Genomic DNA, 18,232 nt, shown 5'->3' on the forward strand with positions numbered 1-18,232 from the left:
TGAAGGGATAAAGTAGGTCATTAAGTAGTTAATCCCACTAAGGGATTGTAAGTAGAAAAAAATATGGGAGATCCCTGTAAGTTAATGATTACTCAAGAAATCAGGTTTACTTAGCCACAAAATCATGCAGGCTTATTTAGCAACAAAACCATGTGACAGAAGCATGAGACTTGTCCCCAAAACAGTAAAGCAGCAGTGACATGAGGCCCACATCCTGCCCAGTCAGCTCAGTAAGTTAGGACATGCTTTTTGACCACATAAAAAGCAATAATTTGTGGACCTAACTTGACCATGTAGGTATAAGAAAACTCCTCTGCTCAACCTGGAGAAGGAACTGATGATGGAAGCATGGCGTCAACTCAAGAAAGGCAAAGATGTTCTCCCCTCCTCACTTGTTCTTTGATTATAAAACTATAGGCCAGTAAGTTTCAGGGTTATGGATTTTTGAGTTTTACCAAGAGAACGCACTGGTTATACCAAACATCCTCTTCCAACAACACAAGAGAAGACTCTACACATGGACATCACCAGATGGTCACTATCAAAATCAGATTGATTATACTCTTTGCAGCCAAAGATAGAGAGGTTCTATCAAGTCAGCCAAAACAAGACCAGGAGCTGATTGTGGCTCAGATCATGAGTTTCTTATTACCAAATTCAGACTTAAGTTGAAGAAAGTAGGGAAAACCACTAGACCATTCAGGTATGACCTAAATCAAATCCCTTACAATTATATAGTGGAATTGACAAATTCAAGGGATAAGATCTGTTAGACAGAGTGCCTGAAAATCTATGGATGGAGGTTTGTGACATTGTACAGGAAGCAGTGATCAAGACCATCCCTAAGAAAAAGAAATGCAAAAAGGCAAAATGGTTGCCTGAGGAGGTCTTACAAATAGCTGAGAAAAGAAGTGAAGCAAAAGGCAAAGGATAAAAGGAAAGATATACCCATGTGAATCCAGAGTTCCAAAGAATAGCAAGGAGAGATAAGAAAGACTTTCTCAGTGATCAATGCAAAGAAATAGAGGAAAACAGTAAAATGGGAAAGACTAGAGATCTCTTCAAGAAAATTAGAGATACCAAGGGAACATTTCACGCAAAGATGGGCACAATAAAGGACAGAAATGGTATGGACCCAACAGGAGCAGAAGATATTGAGAAGAGGTGGCAAGAATACAAGGAAGAACTATACAAAAAAGATCTTCATGACCCAGATAATCATGATGGTGTGATCACTCACCTAGAGCCAGACATCCTGGAATGCGAAGTCAAGTGGGCATTAGGAAGCATCACTACAAACAAAGCTGGTGGAGGTGATGGAATTCCAGTTGAGCTATATCAAGTCCTAAAAGATGATGCTGTGAAAGTGCTGCACTCAATATGCCAGCAAATTCAGATACTCAGCAATGGCCACACGCCTGGAAAAGATCAGTTTTCATTCCAATGCCTAAGAAAGGCAATGCTGAAGAGTGTTCAAACTACCGCACAATTGCACTCATCTCACAGCTAGCAAAGTAATGCTCAAAATCTCCAAGCTAAGTTTCTGAACTGTGAACTTCCACATGGTCAAGCTGGATTTGGAAAAGGCAGAGGAACCAGAGATCAAAGTGCTAACATCTGTTGGATCTTTGAAAAAACAAGAAAGTTCCAGAAAAACATCTACTTCTGCTTTATTGACTAGACTAAAGCCTTTGACCATGTGGATTACAACAAAATGTGGAAAATTCTCAAAGATATGGGAATACCAGACCACCTTACCTGCCTCCTGAGAAATCTGTATGCAGGTCAAGAAGCAACAGTTAGTACCAGACATGGAAAAACAGATTGGTTCCAAATCGGGAAAGGAGTACTTCAAGGCTGTATATTGTGACCCTGCCACTCATGGCAGAAAGCGAAGAAGAACTAAAGAGCCTCTTGATAAAAGAGAAAGAGCAAAGTGAACAAGTTGACTTAAAAGTCAACATTCAAAAATCTAAGATCATGGCATCTGATCCCATCACATCATGGCCAATAGAAGGGGAAACAATTGAAACAGTGACAGACTTTATTTTCTTGGATTCCAACATCACTGCAGATGGAGACTGCAGTCATGAAATTAAAAGATGCTTGCTCTTTGGATGAAAAGCTATGACCAACCTAGACAGCATATTAAAAAGAAGAGACATTACTTTGCCAACAAAGTAATGTCAAAGCTGTGTCCGTCTAGTCAAAGCTATGGTTTTTCAAGTAGTCATGTATGGATGTGACAGTTGGAGTATAAAGAATATGAGCGCTGAAGAATTGGTGCTTCTGAACTGTGGTTTTGGAGAAGACTCTTGAGAGTCCCTTGGACTGCAAGAAGATGCAACCTGTCAATCCTAAAAGAAATCAGTCCTGAATATTCATTGGAAGGAGTGATGCTGAAGCTGAAGCTCCAATACTTTGGCCACCTGATGTGAAGAACTGATTCATTGGAAAAGATCTTGATGCTGGGAAAAGTTGAAGGCAGAAGAAGGGGATGACAGAGGATGAGATGGTTGGATGGCACTACTCAATGGACATGAGTTTGAGCAAGCTCCGGGAGTTTGTGATGGACAGGAAAGCCTGGACTGCTGCAGTCCTGGAGTCACAAAGAGTTGTCCATGATTGAGCAACTGAGCGACTGAACTAAACTGAACTGAAAGTTTCAGGGTAAGGCGTTTCTTGCCCATCCAGCTGTAAACTTCATAAATGTCATATTCTAGTAAATCACTTCTCATCTATCACTTTGACTCTTGCTGAATTCTTTTCTACACTGAGATGTAAAAATCAGTAGTACCGGAGCTCTTTAGAGCCCTGCTAAATAGTAACCAGTTTCAGTTTTGTTGCCTCTTTGCAGTCAAACTCTCCCATCCATTCTAAACACACAAATTCTGATCTGATTTCTTTCTTGACATTTTTCTCTCTCACTAAAACTTGCGTCTGGTGTCTTGCTCAATGTAAAGCTCTTCAGATTCATCCATACTGTTGTGTGTATGAGTGATTCATTTCCTATTATTGCTCAGTAGTATGCTTGGTTTTTCCTATGTACCTCAGTTGGAATATTGTTACCCTTTCTTCTTTGCTTCAGTCCAAGTTTACATACAGTCTGGTAAATATATAAAATATGATATATTTATGTTTCAGTTGTTGGAACTTTTAAGCAAATCAACTTTGATTGAAATATTAAATAATGCTATTCAACAAGAATCTGGAATACATGGTATGTCTAAAAAATAAAAAGAGTGACATGTTACTCTCTAACTAAACACCTATTGCTATAAAAGAAGGCACTCGTTCAACAAAATAAAGTCAATTCTTTTCTTTGACTCTGATTCAACTGACCATAATTATGTCACATTTCTATTTAATTTGCATCAGGCCATAGATTTATCGGATAGCTTTCTGTTTTTTCTGGAATTCAAATTATCTTCCATTTTTCCCACTTGCAGGATAAAAACAAGCTTTCAGTATCATCTCACTTAGTGACTTTCTGTTAATTATTCATAATGGCACTAAATTTTAAGATTTCATTATCATACAAACATCTTCAAGATCTTGTTAAAATGGAAATTCTGATTCAATAGATCTGGAGTGGGGCCTGAGTCAAGAATTTCTGACAACACTTCTGTTCTGAGGCCGTATTATTTTGTGCAAGACTTTAATACATTCTGCATTTTTAAAGGCATGTTGGAGTGCTGCTTCCCTGAGATTACTCTCCATGGCGCCCTTGAGTAATTTGTACTTGGTTATCAGCTGTTGATCTCTATTGGATGTATGTCTCATTTTGCTGAAGTACATAATCCAGTTTTATTCAGAAAAATATAGATGTGATGCATAAATGATAACTTTTCTGTGTGTTCTCGCCTGTTTAAAATCTTTCTTTTTTCCTCTTGCACTTCATTGATAGATTGACTATACAGAATCATTAGGCTTTAAATAATTTTCTTTGAACATTTAAGGTTTAGCCTAATATAGTAACTAAAAATAGAGATAAAAATTTGGTTCTGTATGTCTGCACTGTAAAATGTTAACCTGTCTGTGTCTTAGCTTCTCTACCTATACAATGAGGATGTTGATACCTATTTCATTCAGTCTTATAGAGAATTCATGACCACATAGTTTATAAACCTCTAGAGTGCAACCTGGCATATAGAAACTACTAAACTAATTTCACCCATTCATTACTAAGCCTGGGTAGACTAAAATTAAACTTGTTGACTTTTCTTTGTAGGTGATTTTTTTCCATTTATTTTAAAGCATTAGGCTCCATTCTTTATCTTGACAGTTTGAAATTCCACTGCATTATTTTTCAAATGCTTTTTTGGTTCTTTTTTTTTTTTCTTCATTGCCGAGTATGTTGCAAAATTTTTATTATGTTGCAAAATTTGTTTAGTCTTCAATTGACAGATATTTAGGTTTCCACATTTTAGCTGTTCTGTATACAACTACTCTAAACATACTCTTAACATTTTCTAAATTTAAGTATGGTTGATTTACAATGTTCTGATACTCTGACATTTTTGATGTAAATATAAACTAGTTATGTGGGGAATACAACTTGAAGTGGAACTGCTTGGTCAAAAAGATGCAAAACATTGTTAGAAATAGTTAAAAACACTTCCTGATGGGGTGTACTCAGGACCTGAGTGCCCCCAAGTGCCCCACAGTTTTGCCAACACTTAGTGATGTCAGTGTATTTCATTTTAGTTATTCTGCTGACTTTGTACTGGCAATTCTTTCTGGTTTGTATTTTCATCTTTCTAATGAATAATAATTTGAGCACATATTCATTCATGCTGTTAGAGGTTCATTTACATTCCTTTAGCATAAAATTTTAATGAGATTTTTTTTCTCTATTGATTGCGGCATTTTGTTTCTCAGATATATGCACTGTGAATATTTTATTCATCTGTGGACTTCCTTTTCACTTATATCTTTTTCAGTAAGTAAATTTGTTTTTATTTTCATGAAGTTCAATTTTTTTTAATCCACTTGTGTGCTGAAAAATTTTTTCCTTTCCTCAAGTTCATGACAATGTTATCCTATATAATTTTTTTTTAGAATCTTTATAGTTTCAGCTTTCAAATTTAGGTTTATATTATATTGCAAATAAAGATGTTTTACACTGTGGTAAGAATTAAGGTTCGTTTTAGTTTTCATACAGATATCCATCCAGTTGTTCTATCCACATAAAGATATTTTTATATCACTGAAGTTCATTGATTTCTCTGATTAAAGTCAATTATGTTTTTAATTATGTTTGGGGCTATTACTGACCTCATGATTTTCCTTCACAATGTATTGATCTATTTTTATATAAATACAAGATCACTCCTAGGATATGTGGAACACTAAGCAAATATGTTCTGTAGGGTCTTAACTCAGGAAAAAAAATTTCCTTAGAATTCTATTTAAAAAACCACTGGCTTGTGTTAAATGAAGTATTCATAGATGATGACTTAGAATAATGGATAAAAATGCATTTATTTTTGTGTTAGTTTTCTAGGGTTACCATTGCAAAGTACCACAAACTGAGTTGCTTGAACCCAGAAATTGGTCATGTTAGAAGTTCCAGAGCTTAGAAGTCCCTGGTTAAGGTATCAGAGGGCTGATTCCTTCTGTTGGCTGTGTAGAAGAAACTGTCCCTTGCCTCTCTTCTAGCATCTGTTGGTTTGCTGGAAACCTTGGTGTGTAAACGTATTATCTTGATCTTTTTTTCATGTCTATATGACATTCTCTTTGTGTGTATGTCTCAGTGTACAAATTTTCTTTTTTTTTTTTTTAATAAGAACACTAATCATATTGGATTAGGAACCCACTTTACTTCAGCATGACCTCATCTTAACTAATGACATTTACAATGCTCTTATTTCCAAATGAGGTCACATTCTGAGGTACTAAATGTTAGAACCTTACTGAGTTCAAGTTCTTACTGATGAAGCCAAATCCAGCCTCTGTACCCAAATATCAAATTAATTTTGAGACAGAGTTTGGGGTGAAATAGAAAAGAATACCTTTATTGCTCTGCCAGGCAAACGGGGTCACAGTGGGGTAATGTCCTCAAAAACTGTGTGTCCAAATTTGGAGAGGTTAGCGAGTAATGATTATAGTGATGGTTCAAAGAGGTCATGATCAGCTTGTGGACATTCTTCTGATTGGTTGGTGATGTGGTAAGTGGGAATCAGAATCACCATGCTTTAGGTTCCAACAGGTCTGGGGTCTCTGTGTTTGTGAGCAGCATACCATTAATTTCTCCAACCTGGTAGGAGTTTCAGTATCTGTAAAACAGCTCAAACATATTGTTACATATATATGTATATATGTATACCTATTCACTAGAACTCAGACAAGGTCAAGGAGGCTGAATGAAGCCTATTTCCTGTAACCAAGATGTGATGGTGCAAGAAGGAGGAACCCTTTCCAGGGCCCAAGAGTGGGCTCTTTTCTAACACTGGTACATATACACAATGGAGTATTACTCAGCCATTAAAAAGAATACATTTGAATCAATTCTAATGAGGTGGATGAAACTGGAGCCTATTATACAAAGTGAAGTAAGCCAGAAGGAAAAACACCAATACAGTATACTAACGCATATACATGGAATTTAGAAAGATGGTAACAATAACCCTGTGCACGAGACAGCAAAAGAGACACTGATGTATAGAACAGTCTTATGGACTCTGTGGGAGAGGGAGAGGGTGGGAAGATTTGGGAGAATGACATTGAAACATGTAAAATATCATATAAGAAACGAGTTGCCAATCCAGGTTCGATGCACGATACTGGATGCTTGGGGCTAGTGCACTGGGACGACCCAGAGGGATGGTATGGGGAGGGAGGAGGGAGGAGGGTTCAGGATGGGGAACACATGTATACCTGTGGTGGATTCATTTTGATATTTGGCAAGACTAATACAATTATGTAAAGTTTAAAAATAAAATAAAATTTTAAAAAAATAAATAAATATTAGTGGAAGAGGAAAAAACAAAAAAAGAAATGAATTATCTAAGGAGACAAATGTGCTGACAAAGCAAAAGACTTCACTGGGAACTGGTGCCTGGGTGGAGAGCAGCAGCATGGTGAACCCAGAAGAACTGCTCTGTCACATGGCTTGCACACTCAGGTTTTATGGTAATAGAGTTAGTTTCTGGCTTGTCCCTGGCAAATCATTCTGACTCAGGGACAGAGCACCACCATGCCCCTTCCTGGTAAAGCATTCACTGCTCAGCTGAGATGGATTCCAGGGAAAAGGATTCTGGGAGGATGCTATGACATATAGTCTGGTGTCTCATCTCTTCTTTTGACTTTTCTCAAGTTCTTTTGCTTGGTGGTAGATTGTTAGTTCTGAGTTCTTTACCAGGACCTCCTGTTGTGAGATGACTCATGCAGGTGGTTACTATCAGGCCTGGCCAGGGTGGGCAGCTTGGGTCTGTAGTTCCCAAACCTTTCTGGTCACAGAAAGTTTTTTATGCCCAGGAGCTCCACAGGATCATGGAAGGTACTAATGAGTACTGTAGCTTGGATATTGCCTCTCAGCTCTGAAAAACTGTTCCAAAGAGATAAGAGAGGAGACGGGATATATAGGACTTTTGCTGAAGGAAAAACAAACATGTACTTGAGCATCACAAGATTATTGCTAAGCATACAAAAATGAGACATCTCAAGTTAATAATTTTGGTGCCTTTCCAAGAGTCTGGAATCATTAAATTGATTACTTTGACAATGTATCTTAACTATCTAGGACCAATATTTGGTTTTTCTCTCTCTTGAATTCCCCTCATGGCACGTGGAGAGAATAGGGGACTGCACTGGCTGATGGCATCATGGCTTAATGTCAGGCTGCATTTTTTGCTTACTGATATGACAGGGGACATTTTTTATCTACAGGTGTCAGTTACCTTGACTTCACAAAGCCCTACTATCACACTAAACATGGATACTTCCTCCAAATGATTATTCATAGCTGCATACAAGATTATACACACATAAATTAGTAAGCAACTCCACTCCTTTACACGTGTATTTATTTCTCTCTCTCAGATATACACATCAACATACAAAATGAATAAGCATACTTTCACATTGCACAAAATATCCCTTCAGGTCTAAATATATATATACTCTGCCTGCACACGTCCTCAGTCATGTCTGACTCTTTGTGACCCTATGGACTGTGGCCCTCCAGTCTCCTCCATACATGGAATTTTACAGGGAAAAATACTAGAGTGGGTTGCCATTTCCTACTCCAGGGGATCTACTCAACCCAGGGATTGAACCCATGTCTCTTGTGTCTTCTGCAATGCCAGGCAGTTTCTTTACCACTATGCCATCTGGGAAGCCCATACATAATCTGACTAACAATAAAGTACAGTAATACAGATAAATTTACACTCATGTAATCTCAACACACATTCTTTTATGTGCATTCAAATCCCATGTCTTTGGATTTGTGTGTACATGGGAGAAAGGAGAATTAGGAGTTAATGCTTTCAGCTTTAGTCTCCAGTCTCAGAGGAAGCCAGTGTGGGTAAGAGGCAGTGGGACCCAGGATGGGTTCAGAGAATTAGTGTCTAGGGGAAGGAAAAGGCTACACTTTCATAGGTTTTTAAATAGGCTCTAGCAGGTGGTCTCTGTTAAAAGCTGATTTCCAGAAGCCATTTAGAGCTACTCTGGTCACATTGGAGTTGATGAGTACCAAAGCGGATCTCAGTGCCCAGAGCCCCATTCATCTCTGTCCATCCCTGGGAGCAGCAGGACTCACAGAGGCTGAAAGGAGCTAGAGGCATGGTGTGCACTGTGCAGAATGGCTGAACTCACTGGGGGCTCCAGATCCACAGACTATGACTGCTAATCTCCAGCCTGATATGGGAAGAAGACTTGTTGCTTGTTCTGCATCCTCCAGGGAGACTCTAGAAAAGTAGGAAGACTTCCTCCAAACACAGTCCCTCCAGGAAGGAGATTGGATCTGAACCCCATACCGCTCCAGCTTTATTGTCCTTGGTCTTAGTTTAAATACCCCAATGTAGGAAAGCAGAGTGTAAATTTTTCTGAAGCTATTCCTTAGCAAGTTCTCAACTCATTTTAGTCTATCCATTCAGGTTTGAACAACATGGATTCAACTGATACTTTTCCAAGTTAATGATAGTGAAAGTATCAGGTTCATTAGGAACGGAGCAGAAAGTGCAGAGAGGAAAGAGAAGTGCCTCTCAAGGGCTCCCATTTGTCACCTCAGACTTGGGTCACAGGTCGGTTCTGTTCCTACAGTGTTCACCCAAGAAACAAAATCTGACAGTGAGAAGTCAGAGCCAATAGAATCACATGAGGAAGCTGAGAGGCATCGCTTATGAGGGAAATTTGATCTGTGAAAAGGTCATTGGAGAGTCTGGGAAATAGATGAATCAGAGGATAAAAACTGGCTTTTCAAAGTGGCTACAGTATATGAGTAGCTGAACCTTGGCTGAGAAGAGAGTCACCATCCCTAAATGAGTTGTGCAACAGGTGAGTTATCTGTTAAGGATCATGGGCAGAAGTCAGTAAAGATGCCATCCTAGAGAATGCAGCTTATACCCAGAGATGCCAGACAATTGATCAGAAACCTGTTCTAAAGGCAACCAATCCAATGATATAGCAGGATTTCTGGTTTCAAATACAGATCTTTCTGTAATTCAGAATTGTAGACAACTGTATACAATTTCACCTGGTGGCTCAGATGGTAAAGAATCTGCCTGCAATGCAGAAGACCTGGGTTTGATCCTTGGGTTGGGAAGATCCCCTGGAGGAGGGCATGGCAACCCACTCCAGTATTCTTGCCTGGAGAATCTCTAAGGACAGAGGAGCCTGGCAGGCTACAGTCCATGGGGTTGCAAAGAGTCAGACACGACTTAGCGACTAAGCACTGCACAGCACATACAATTTCACAGGTTCCCTTTGTATCTGACTTTTTCATGACAGGCCAACAATCTCTGCTGTACCCTACCAGAGTAGTTTCTCCAATCAGTCACTACCTACAGAGGCAGTGGTGTGAACCACCAAGACCATTGGTTGTGAGAGATGCATTTGGCACGGAATTATTGTGTAGTCTTTGATAAATCATGTAATTACCCTGAGCTCTATTTTTCTTATTGTAAATAGAGATGCAAACTGTGTGTGAGAAAAATAATAAAGTGCAAAAGCATATAGCGTTATATCTACAAAAAATAGCAATGCCTTCTACAGTTAATCAAAGCAATTAATACTCACTTTGATATATTGCATCTTTAGTCAGCATCTTCGCCAGGCCCAATGCAAGAGTGCGATGGCCCAAGCATTCTTCTCCAGGTGACCTTCAGTGTCAGTGACTATGTCCATACAGGTGGAGGGTGACACACAAGCAGTAAACAGAAGGGAAGGAGGGAGCCTCTAGCTCAAAGAGAATATACGCCTGTTTGGGAAGGTCAGGCCAGGCAGATGGGGATAAAACAAAACCTAAGTGCCCAGATAATGTGTATGTATTTCTAAATTTTCTTTCTTTTTTAGTGATCTGTGATTTTGTTTTTAAACCTAAGCTATGATTAGATAATTTACAGATTTTGGGTAATTATATATCTCTTCTAGTTGAACCCTTCTAATGAGTAGTCAAAAGCACCTTTATCAATCACAGGTATACAGTGGTTCAACAGTTGTGTTACTGAACAGCGTCCTTGTTTGAAAGATAATCCCGAGTTATAACAGTCAGATTAGACCTTATAAAGAATTCACAAGCAAAGTTTGTAACATATTTTGTCTCAGTGAATTTAAAAGCTTCTGATCTTAAAGATCATCTATAAAATGTCAGTAGTGTTAAATGCTCTTTATTTGATGCTAAATATAAACCACACTAAAATGTCTTTCGCTAAGTAAAAGGAAAATTTTACATAGAAAATTTTAATTAAATTGGCATGTGTGTGCACTCTGCTGCTTAGGCATGTTGGACTCTTTGAGACCCCATGGACTGCAGCCCACCTGTCTCCTCTATGGGATTTCTCAGGCAAAATACTGGAGTGGGTTGCCATTTCCTATTCCAGAATATTTTCCCAACCCACGGATTGAACCCCATGTCTCCTGCATCTCCTGCATTGGCAGAGGATTTTTTACCACTGAGCCACTTGATGCTGCTGCTGCTAAGTCACTTCAGTCATGTCTGACTCTGCGCGACCCCATAGGTGGCAGCCCACCAGGCACCAGCATCCCTGGGATTCTCCAGGCAAGAACACTGGAGTGGTTGCCATTTCCTTCTCCAATACATGAAAGTGAAGTTGCTCAGCTGTGTCCGACTCTTCATGACCCCATGGACTGCAGCCTACCAGGCTCCTCTGTCCATGGGATTTTCCAGGCAAGAGTACTGGAGTGGGGTCCCATTGTCTTCTCCAACTGAGCCACCTTAAATTGGCACAATTTAAAAAAACAAAAAGATAAAGTGAACATTGTCAGTGTATCTTCAGCCCTTGCCTTGACAGGCTAATGAGCATAATTTGAAATCAGGTGAAGCTTACTCTGTTCTATGAGACAGTGAAGGGATCTTCTCAATATTTATATTAATATAGCCAATTATAGAAATCTGAATATAAAGTCAAAGTCAATCTCCCATAGGGTTTGAGATAGCATTCATCATTTCCCTGAAAAGCTTAGCATTCTTTAATCAAGTTCAATCATCTCTTTAGAAGGGGGAAACAGTGATAATACTTGCTGAACCAGAATTACTATCAAAATTTGAAAATCTGATCATATTCATTCAGCCACAAGCCTGTCTGATTTACTCATTAGTATCTTTTTTCAGATGAGCTATCCTGTTTTCCCTTTCTCCCTTCATAATGCCAGCAGAGATCTTTTTTTGTTCCAGGGATGTATTTCTTGGAATTCACCAAGTACTCCATCAGCATCTCTCCCCAGGTTCTTGTTGGCATCTGTGTAAGATAACGCAACAGGCTGAATTGTCTTTCACCCAAGCAGATCATGGAGATTTGGCCTAGTCTTAGGCTTGCCTCCCTTCTCAGTATGGCACTGGGCACACTTCCGAAGAAAAATCTTGTTCTTCTCAACATCACCCATATTTAAGTTGTTCTGTCTCCTCATGTGACCAAGAGGTTCCTGCTCACAAGCAGAACTTCCTTCTAAGTCTCTCTATTGTCACCCTATCATAGATAGGAGTGATTGTTTTGAGCGAATCTATAACTATTATCAGGCTTTCCAGGTGGCTCAGTGGTAAAGACTCCACCTGCCAGTGCAAGAGATAAGTTTGATACCTGAATCAGTAAGATCTCCTGGAGAAGGAAATAGTAACCCATTCCAGTATTCTTGCCTGGAAAATCCCATGGACAGAGGAGCCTGGCAGGTTACATTCTATGGGGTCCCAAAAAAGTTGTACATGACTTAGCAACTAAACAACAATAGCTATTATCTATGAAGGATGGTAAAGTTTTCAAGTTAGAGAAAGATAAGGTCTGAGCCCCACTTCTTTAATAATATTAAAAATCTAGAGAAGATCATAATTATTTTAGATCTTCCAGAAATCTTTTCTTTCTTTCTTTTTTTTTTTTTTTTAACTACTGGATCTGGAATGAAACATTTGTCCATACCCAGAGTTGATTCGTTAAAGGGAGTTTGAAAAGATACTCTTCTTGTCTATATACTTCTGTTATGAAGGAGGTAAGAGCTAATTCTTTCAAACAAAGGATAGGTCAACTGAGAGTAAATAGTGTGAGTGTGGTGGGTAAGAACCAGGTGAGTTTTTGTGTCACTTACTCTGAGTTAGGTACTGTTCACATGTGGGATGAAACAGTAAGATTACCCCCATATAATGCTAGCAAATATTAGTAGAGAATGATGTTCACAAAGTCCTCCCCTGGCCAGCAGAGCAACCACAGTATGAGAAATGGACATAACTGTCTTATGCCCATGGTGTTCAAGAGGGGTGTTCTGTCAGGACATTTTAAGAAATGGTTGATTGGTTAATGACTCCATTGCTACTGAATACTGACCTTTATTTGTTAGTTTCTTCAGTCAGCATTGATTAAAGTCCTTTTCTTCACAAAGCACAGGTTCTAGGAATAGAGCACGACTCAGGGATGACTTCATGAAATTTAACACTTAGGACAGGAATTGGAAAACTACAGCCTGCACCAGCTCCACTTTGCATCATGGTTTTGTGCATAAAGTTTTGTTGGAGCACAGCCACACTCACAGGTTATATATCAACTATGACTGCTTTCATGCTACTCAGCTAAGCTGATTAGTTGTAACAGAAATTGTATGGCCCACAAAGCCTACAATATTGATGATCTGACCTTTTACAGAAAAAGTTTGATGATCCTACAACTAGGAAGAGCGATACACTAAATTCCTTACACAAACCGTACATAATTGGTCAATCAGATACCTTTGAGTCAAATCCTCATAGTAATTGTTTTAGAGTCAAAACTAACTCAGTGTCACTAAATAAACTGCTTAGGGGCTTTAAGCCAAAGAGTTTTCCAAGCTGACTTCCTACCCCGAAAATTGGCCCAAGTGTTGTATTGTTGCTGTTCTTTGAATTCTGATGTAGGAGGCTACAGCATGGAGCCTGTTTTTTTTGTTTGTTTGTTTGTTTTAATAGAACTCTGCCTGTATCATCTGGATGTCTGCCTGAGTGTATATCTGAATATTTCTGCAGAAGAAGAAAAGGAGATTCTCATGTAAAATACAAATACACTGAGTCTGAATACCCACAACACTGGTCAGTCCAAGTGTGTATGAAGTCTAGAGAAAGACAGGGCACAGCCTCTATCCAGCCTGGTGCCCTTGGCTAGTGTGCTTGCTCCATCTCCCAGAGACCAGCCCTGTCCTGGGAGAGGTCAGAGGGGAAGTATAGGCCAACCTCCCTCCTGGGGCCTAAGGAGATGCTGGGGTCCTTAGCTTTGGGAGTCTAAACCTAACAGCAGGGAGATGGTGGGGTCCTCCGTATAGTCATCGCCTGCATACTTGTCCCCCTTGAAGAAGCAGGAGCCCTTTTCCAGTAGGAAGAGCAAGGGCAGATCACTACTCCCCACATCCACAGAGCCTGGGTCCCCAGGAATGGGTTCATTGGTGTGGTGTAGTGAATCAACTGCTTCCCTGAGGCAGGGCTTCCCAAGTGTGATGGAGGGATCTATGAGAAAGGTTAAGTGAATTGGTTGTTGGTTATAAATCGAACAGAGGGAAAGAATTACTATGACATTATTTTCCAAGGTAGTTTTCCTTCAGCAGATTCTACTTTCAAAATTTATAAAATATTGTACTTGGAACAAGCATGTTCTGACCCTATTTTCAAGGACATAAATATGAATTAAAATGAAGGTTAGCAATGTATTATATTGCAAAATTTTATTTATTAAAATAGCTGAATTCATTGTAGCTTACCATTAAGCCCAGTTCTTCCATCCAAAGGATTATAAATAATAATAATAATTTACTTTAATGCTATCACCTGCAGAGACTAGATCACCTTTCCAGTGGAGAAACATTAACCATCCTATGATGTTGACTTCACGGAATAGCTCTTCTCATCCCGTGTCCTTCATCCTGCTTGGGATCCCAGGATTGGAGAATTCCCAGTTTTGGGTTGCCTTTCCATTCTGTGCCATGTATGTTGTGGCTCTAGTCAGCAATATCACTCTCCTTCATGTAATCCGAACTGATCCCACCTTGCATGAGCCCATGTACCTCTTTCTGGCCATGCTGGCTACCACTGACCTGGTCCTCTCCACTTCCACACAACCTAAAATGCTGGCCATATTCTGGTTTCACGATCATGAGATTGAATACCATGCCTGCCTCATCCAGTTGTTCTTCATCCATGCCTTTTCTTCGGTGGAGTCCGGATTGCTCATGGCTATGGCCTTGGACCGTTATGTGGCTATCTGCTTCCCACTGCATCACTCTAGTATCCTGACCCCATCTGTTGTAGGTAAACTGGGAGGAGGTGTGATGATGAGAGGGCTGCTATGGGTGAGTCCTTTCTGCTTCTTGGTGTCCAGGATGCCCTTCTGCCCCAGTCGGATAATCCCCCAGTCATACTGTGAGCACATGGCTGTGCTGAAGTTGGTGTGTGCTGACACTAGAGTAAATCGTGCATATGGACTTTTTGTGGCCTTCTCTGTAGTTGGCTTTGACATTATCGTCATCAGTGTATCCTATGTAATAATTTTGAGAACTGTTCTGGGGTTACCATCAGGTGAAGCCCGGCTCAAGGCTTTTGGCACATGTGCCTCCCATATCTGTGTCATCTTGGCTCTTTATATCCCAGCCCTCTTTACTTTTCTCACCCATCGCTTTGGACATCATGTGCCCCGAGTAGTACATGTCATGTTTGCTATTCTCTATCTCCTGGTACCTCCCATGTTCAACCCCATCATCTATGGAATTAGAACCAAACAGATCAGGGACAGGGTTATTCAAGGATGTTCTAGAAAAGACTCCCAACTCAAAGCATAGGGTTTTTACCACCCCAAGGTCCCTACTGTTAAGGCATTGATGATATAAATGCATAACGTTTGCCAGGATGTCACAATTTTTTTTTTCAAATTTACTGAGTTATAGTGAAGTTAAACTCATTCAGTCGTGTCCACATCTTTGCAACTCCATGGGCTGTAGCCTGCCAGGCTCCTCTGTCCATGGAATTCTCCAGTCAAGAATACTAGAGTGGGTTGCCATTTCTTTTTCCAGGGGATCTTTCTGATCCAGAGATTGAACCCAGGTCTCCTATACTGTAAGCAGACTCTTTACCATCTGAGCCACCAGGAAGTCTGTATTGAAGTATATGTAACAGAAAAATAGTTGCACATATTTCAGTTCAGTTCACTCACTCAGTGTCCAACTCTTTGTGACCCCACGGACTGCAGCACACCAGGCTTTCCTGTCCATCACCAATTCCCAGAGCTTACTCAAACACATGCCCATCTAGTCAGTGATGTCATCAAACCATCTCATCCTCTGTCTGCCCTTCTCCTGCCTTCAATCTTTCCTAGCATCAGGGTCTTTTCCAATGAGTCAGTTTTTCACATCAGGTGGCCAAAGAATTGGACCTTCAGCCTCAACACCAGTCCTTTTAATGAAGATTCAGGACTGATTTCCTTTAGGATGGACTGGTTGGATCTCCTTGCTGTCCAAGGGACTCTCCAGAGTCTTCTCCAACACCACAGTTCAAAAGCATCAATTCTTCAGCACTCAGCTTTCTTTAGAGTCCAACTCTCACATCCATACCTGCCTACTGGAAAAACCATAGCTTTGACTAGATGGACGTTTGTTGGTAAAGTAATGTCTCTGCTTTTTAATATGCTGTCTAGGTTGGTCATAGCTTTTCTTCCAAGGAGTAAGAATCTTTTAATCTCATGGCTGCAGTCAACATCTGCAGTGATTTTGGAGCCCCCCAAAATAAAGTCTCTCACTGTTTCCATTGTTTCCCCATCTATTTCCCATGAAGTGATGGGACTGGATGTTATGATCTTAGTTTTCTGAATGTTGAGCTTTAAGCCAACTTTTTCACTCTCCTCTTTCACTTTCATCAAGAGGCTCTTTAGTTCTTCTTTGCTTTCTGCCATAAGGGTGGTGGCATCTGCATATCTGAAGTTATTGATAGTTCTCCCAGCAATCTTGATTCCAGCTTGTGCTTCATCTAGCCTAGCATTTTGCTTGATGTACTCTGCATATAGGCTCAGAGGTTAAAGTGTCTGCCTGGAATTCAGGAGACCGGATTCAATCCCTGGGTTGAGAAGGTCCCCTGGAGAAGGAAATGGCAACCCACTCCAGTACTGTTGCCTGGAGAATCCCATGGAGGGAGGAGCCTGGTAGGCTACAGTCCATGGGGTCGCAAGGAGTCGGACAGGACAAACTACTTCACTTTCACTTTCTTTCACTCTACATATAAGTTAAATAAGCAGGGTGACAGTATACAGCCTTGATGTACTCCTTACCCAATTTGGAACCAGTCTGTTGTTCCATGTCCAGTTCTAATTGTTGCTTCTTGACCTGCATACAGATTTCTTAGAAGGCAGGTCAGGTGGTCTGATATTCCCATCTCTCTAAGAATTTTCCACAGTTTGTTGTGATCCACACAGTCACAGTCAAATGCTTTGGTGTAGTTGATGAAGCAGAAGTAGATGTTTTTCTGGAACTCTCTTGCTTTTTCAATGATCCAACAGATGTTGGCAACTTGATCTCTGATTTCTCTGCCTTTTCTAAATCCAGCTTGAACATCTGGAAATTCACAGTTCGCATACTGTTGAAGCCTGGCTTGGAGAATTTTGAGCATTACTTTGCGAGCATGTAAGATGAGTGCTGGAGAAGGCAATGGCAACCCACTTCAGTACTCTTGCCTGGAAAATCCCATGGACGGAGGAGCCTGGAAGGCTGCAGTCCATGGGGTCGCTAAGAGTCGGACACGACTGAGCGACTTCACTTTCACTTTTCACTTTCATGCATTGGAGAAGGAAATGGCAACCCACTCCAGTGTTCTTGCCTGGAGAATTCTAGGGACGGGGGAGCCTGGTGGGCTGCCGTCTATGGGGTCGCACAGAGTCGGACATGACTGAAGCGACTTAGCAGCAGCAGCAGCAGTAGTACTATGAGTGCAATTGTGAGGTAGTTTGAACATCCTTTGGCATTGCCTTTCTTAGGGATTGGAATGAACACTTCCCTTTTCGAATTTTCATTTTAATAAAATTTAATTTTATTTGATTAATTTCATTTAATTAATCACATATTTAATGCTTACATTTTGATGAATTTGGGCATATGCATACATCCATGATACCGTCACCACAGTCAAGGTAATATAAGCATGTATCACATTTATATTTGTATTCTTACTCATCTCTTTCTTGTCACAATCAGTGGTGAAGAAGATTCTAAAATTCAGGCGCTCATGTTTTTAAAGCCAATGTTTAAAAAAAAAAAAAGTCAACATCAGATGAAGGCGTTTAAAGAGAAATCAGGAGTATGTTTGCGTTTCCGAGAAGAAAACAGCTATTGGAGCCTAAAAGTGCCTCCAGAAATAAATAGGTATTCTGAAAGTAAAAGCGAAGTCGTTCAGTCGTGTCCGACTCTTTGCAACCCCATGGACTGTAACCTATCAGGCTCCTTCGTCCGTGGGATTTTCCAGGCAAGAGTGCTGAAGTAGATTGCCATTTCCTTCTCCAGGTAATCTTCCCCACCCAGGAATCGAACCTCCGTCGCCCGCATTGCAGGCAGATGCTTTACC

General features: G+C 40.2%; 2 protein-coding genes and 1 pseudogene across 2 annotated transcripts in view; 2 read left to right on the plus strand and 1 right to left on the minus strand.

Annotated features, from left to right (window-relative positions):
• LOC133226772 (olfactory receptor 51F1-like) overlaps positions 1 to 18,232 on the plus strand; it is a 460,311-nt gene that overhangs the window by 368,169 nt on the left and 73,910 nt on the right. The window lies entirely within an intron of this gene.
• Positions 11,774 to 12,069, minus strand: LOC133261362 (cytochrome c-like; annotated as a pseudogene).
• On the plus strand, positions 14,306 to 15,468 carry LOC133261567 (olfactory receptor 52R1-like). Its single transcript, XM_061440023.1, has one exon. It carries the CDS (start codon positions 14,452 to 14,454, stop codon positions 15,466 to 15,468), a length of 1,017 nt encoding a protein of 338 aa, XP_061296007.1. The 5' UTR covers positions 14,306 to 14,451.

This window comes from Bos javanicus, chromosome 15 (genome assembly GCF_032452875.1).
Source record: "Bos javanicus breed banteng chromosome 15, ARS-OSU_banteng_1.0, whole genome shotgun sequence".
In the NCBI taxonomy this organism is placed as follows: domain Eukaryota; kingdom Metazoa; phylum Chordata; class Mammalia; order Artiodactyla; family Bovidae; genus Bos; species Bos javanicus.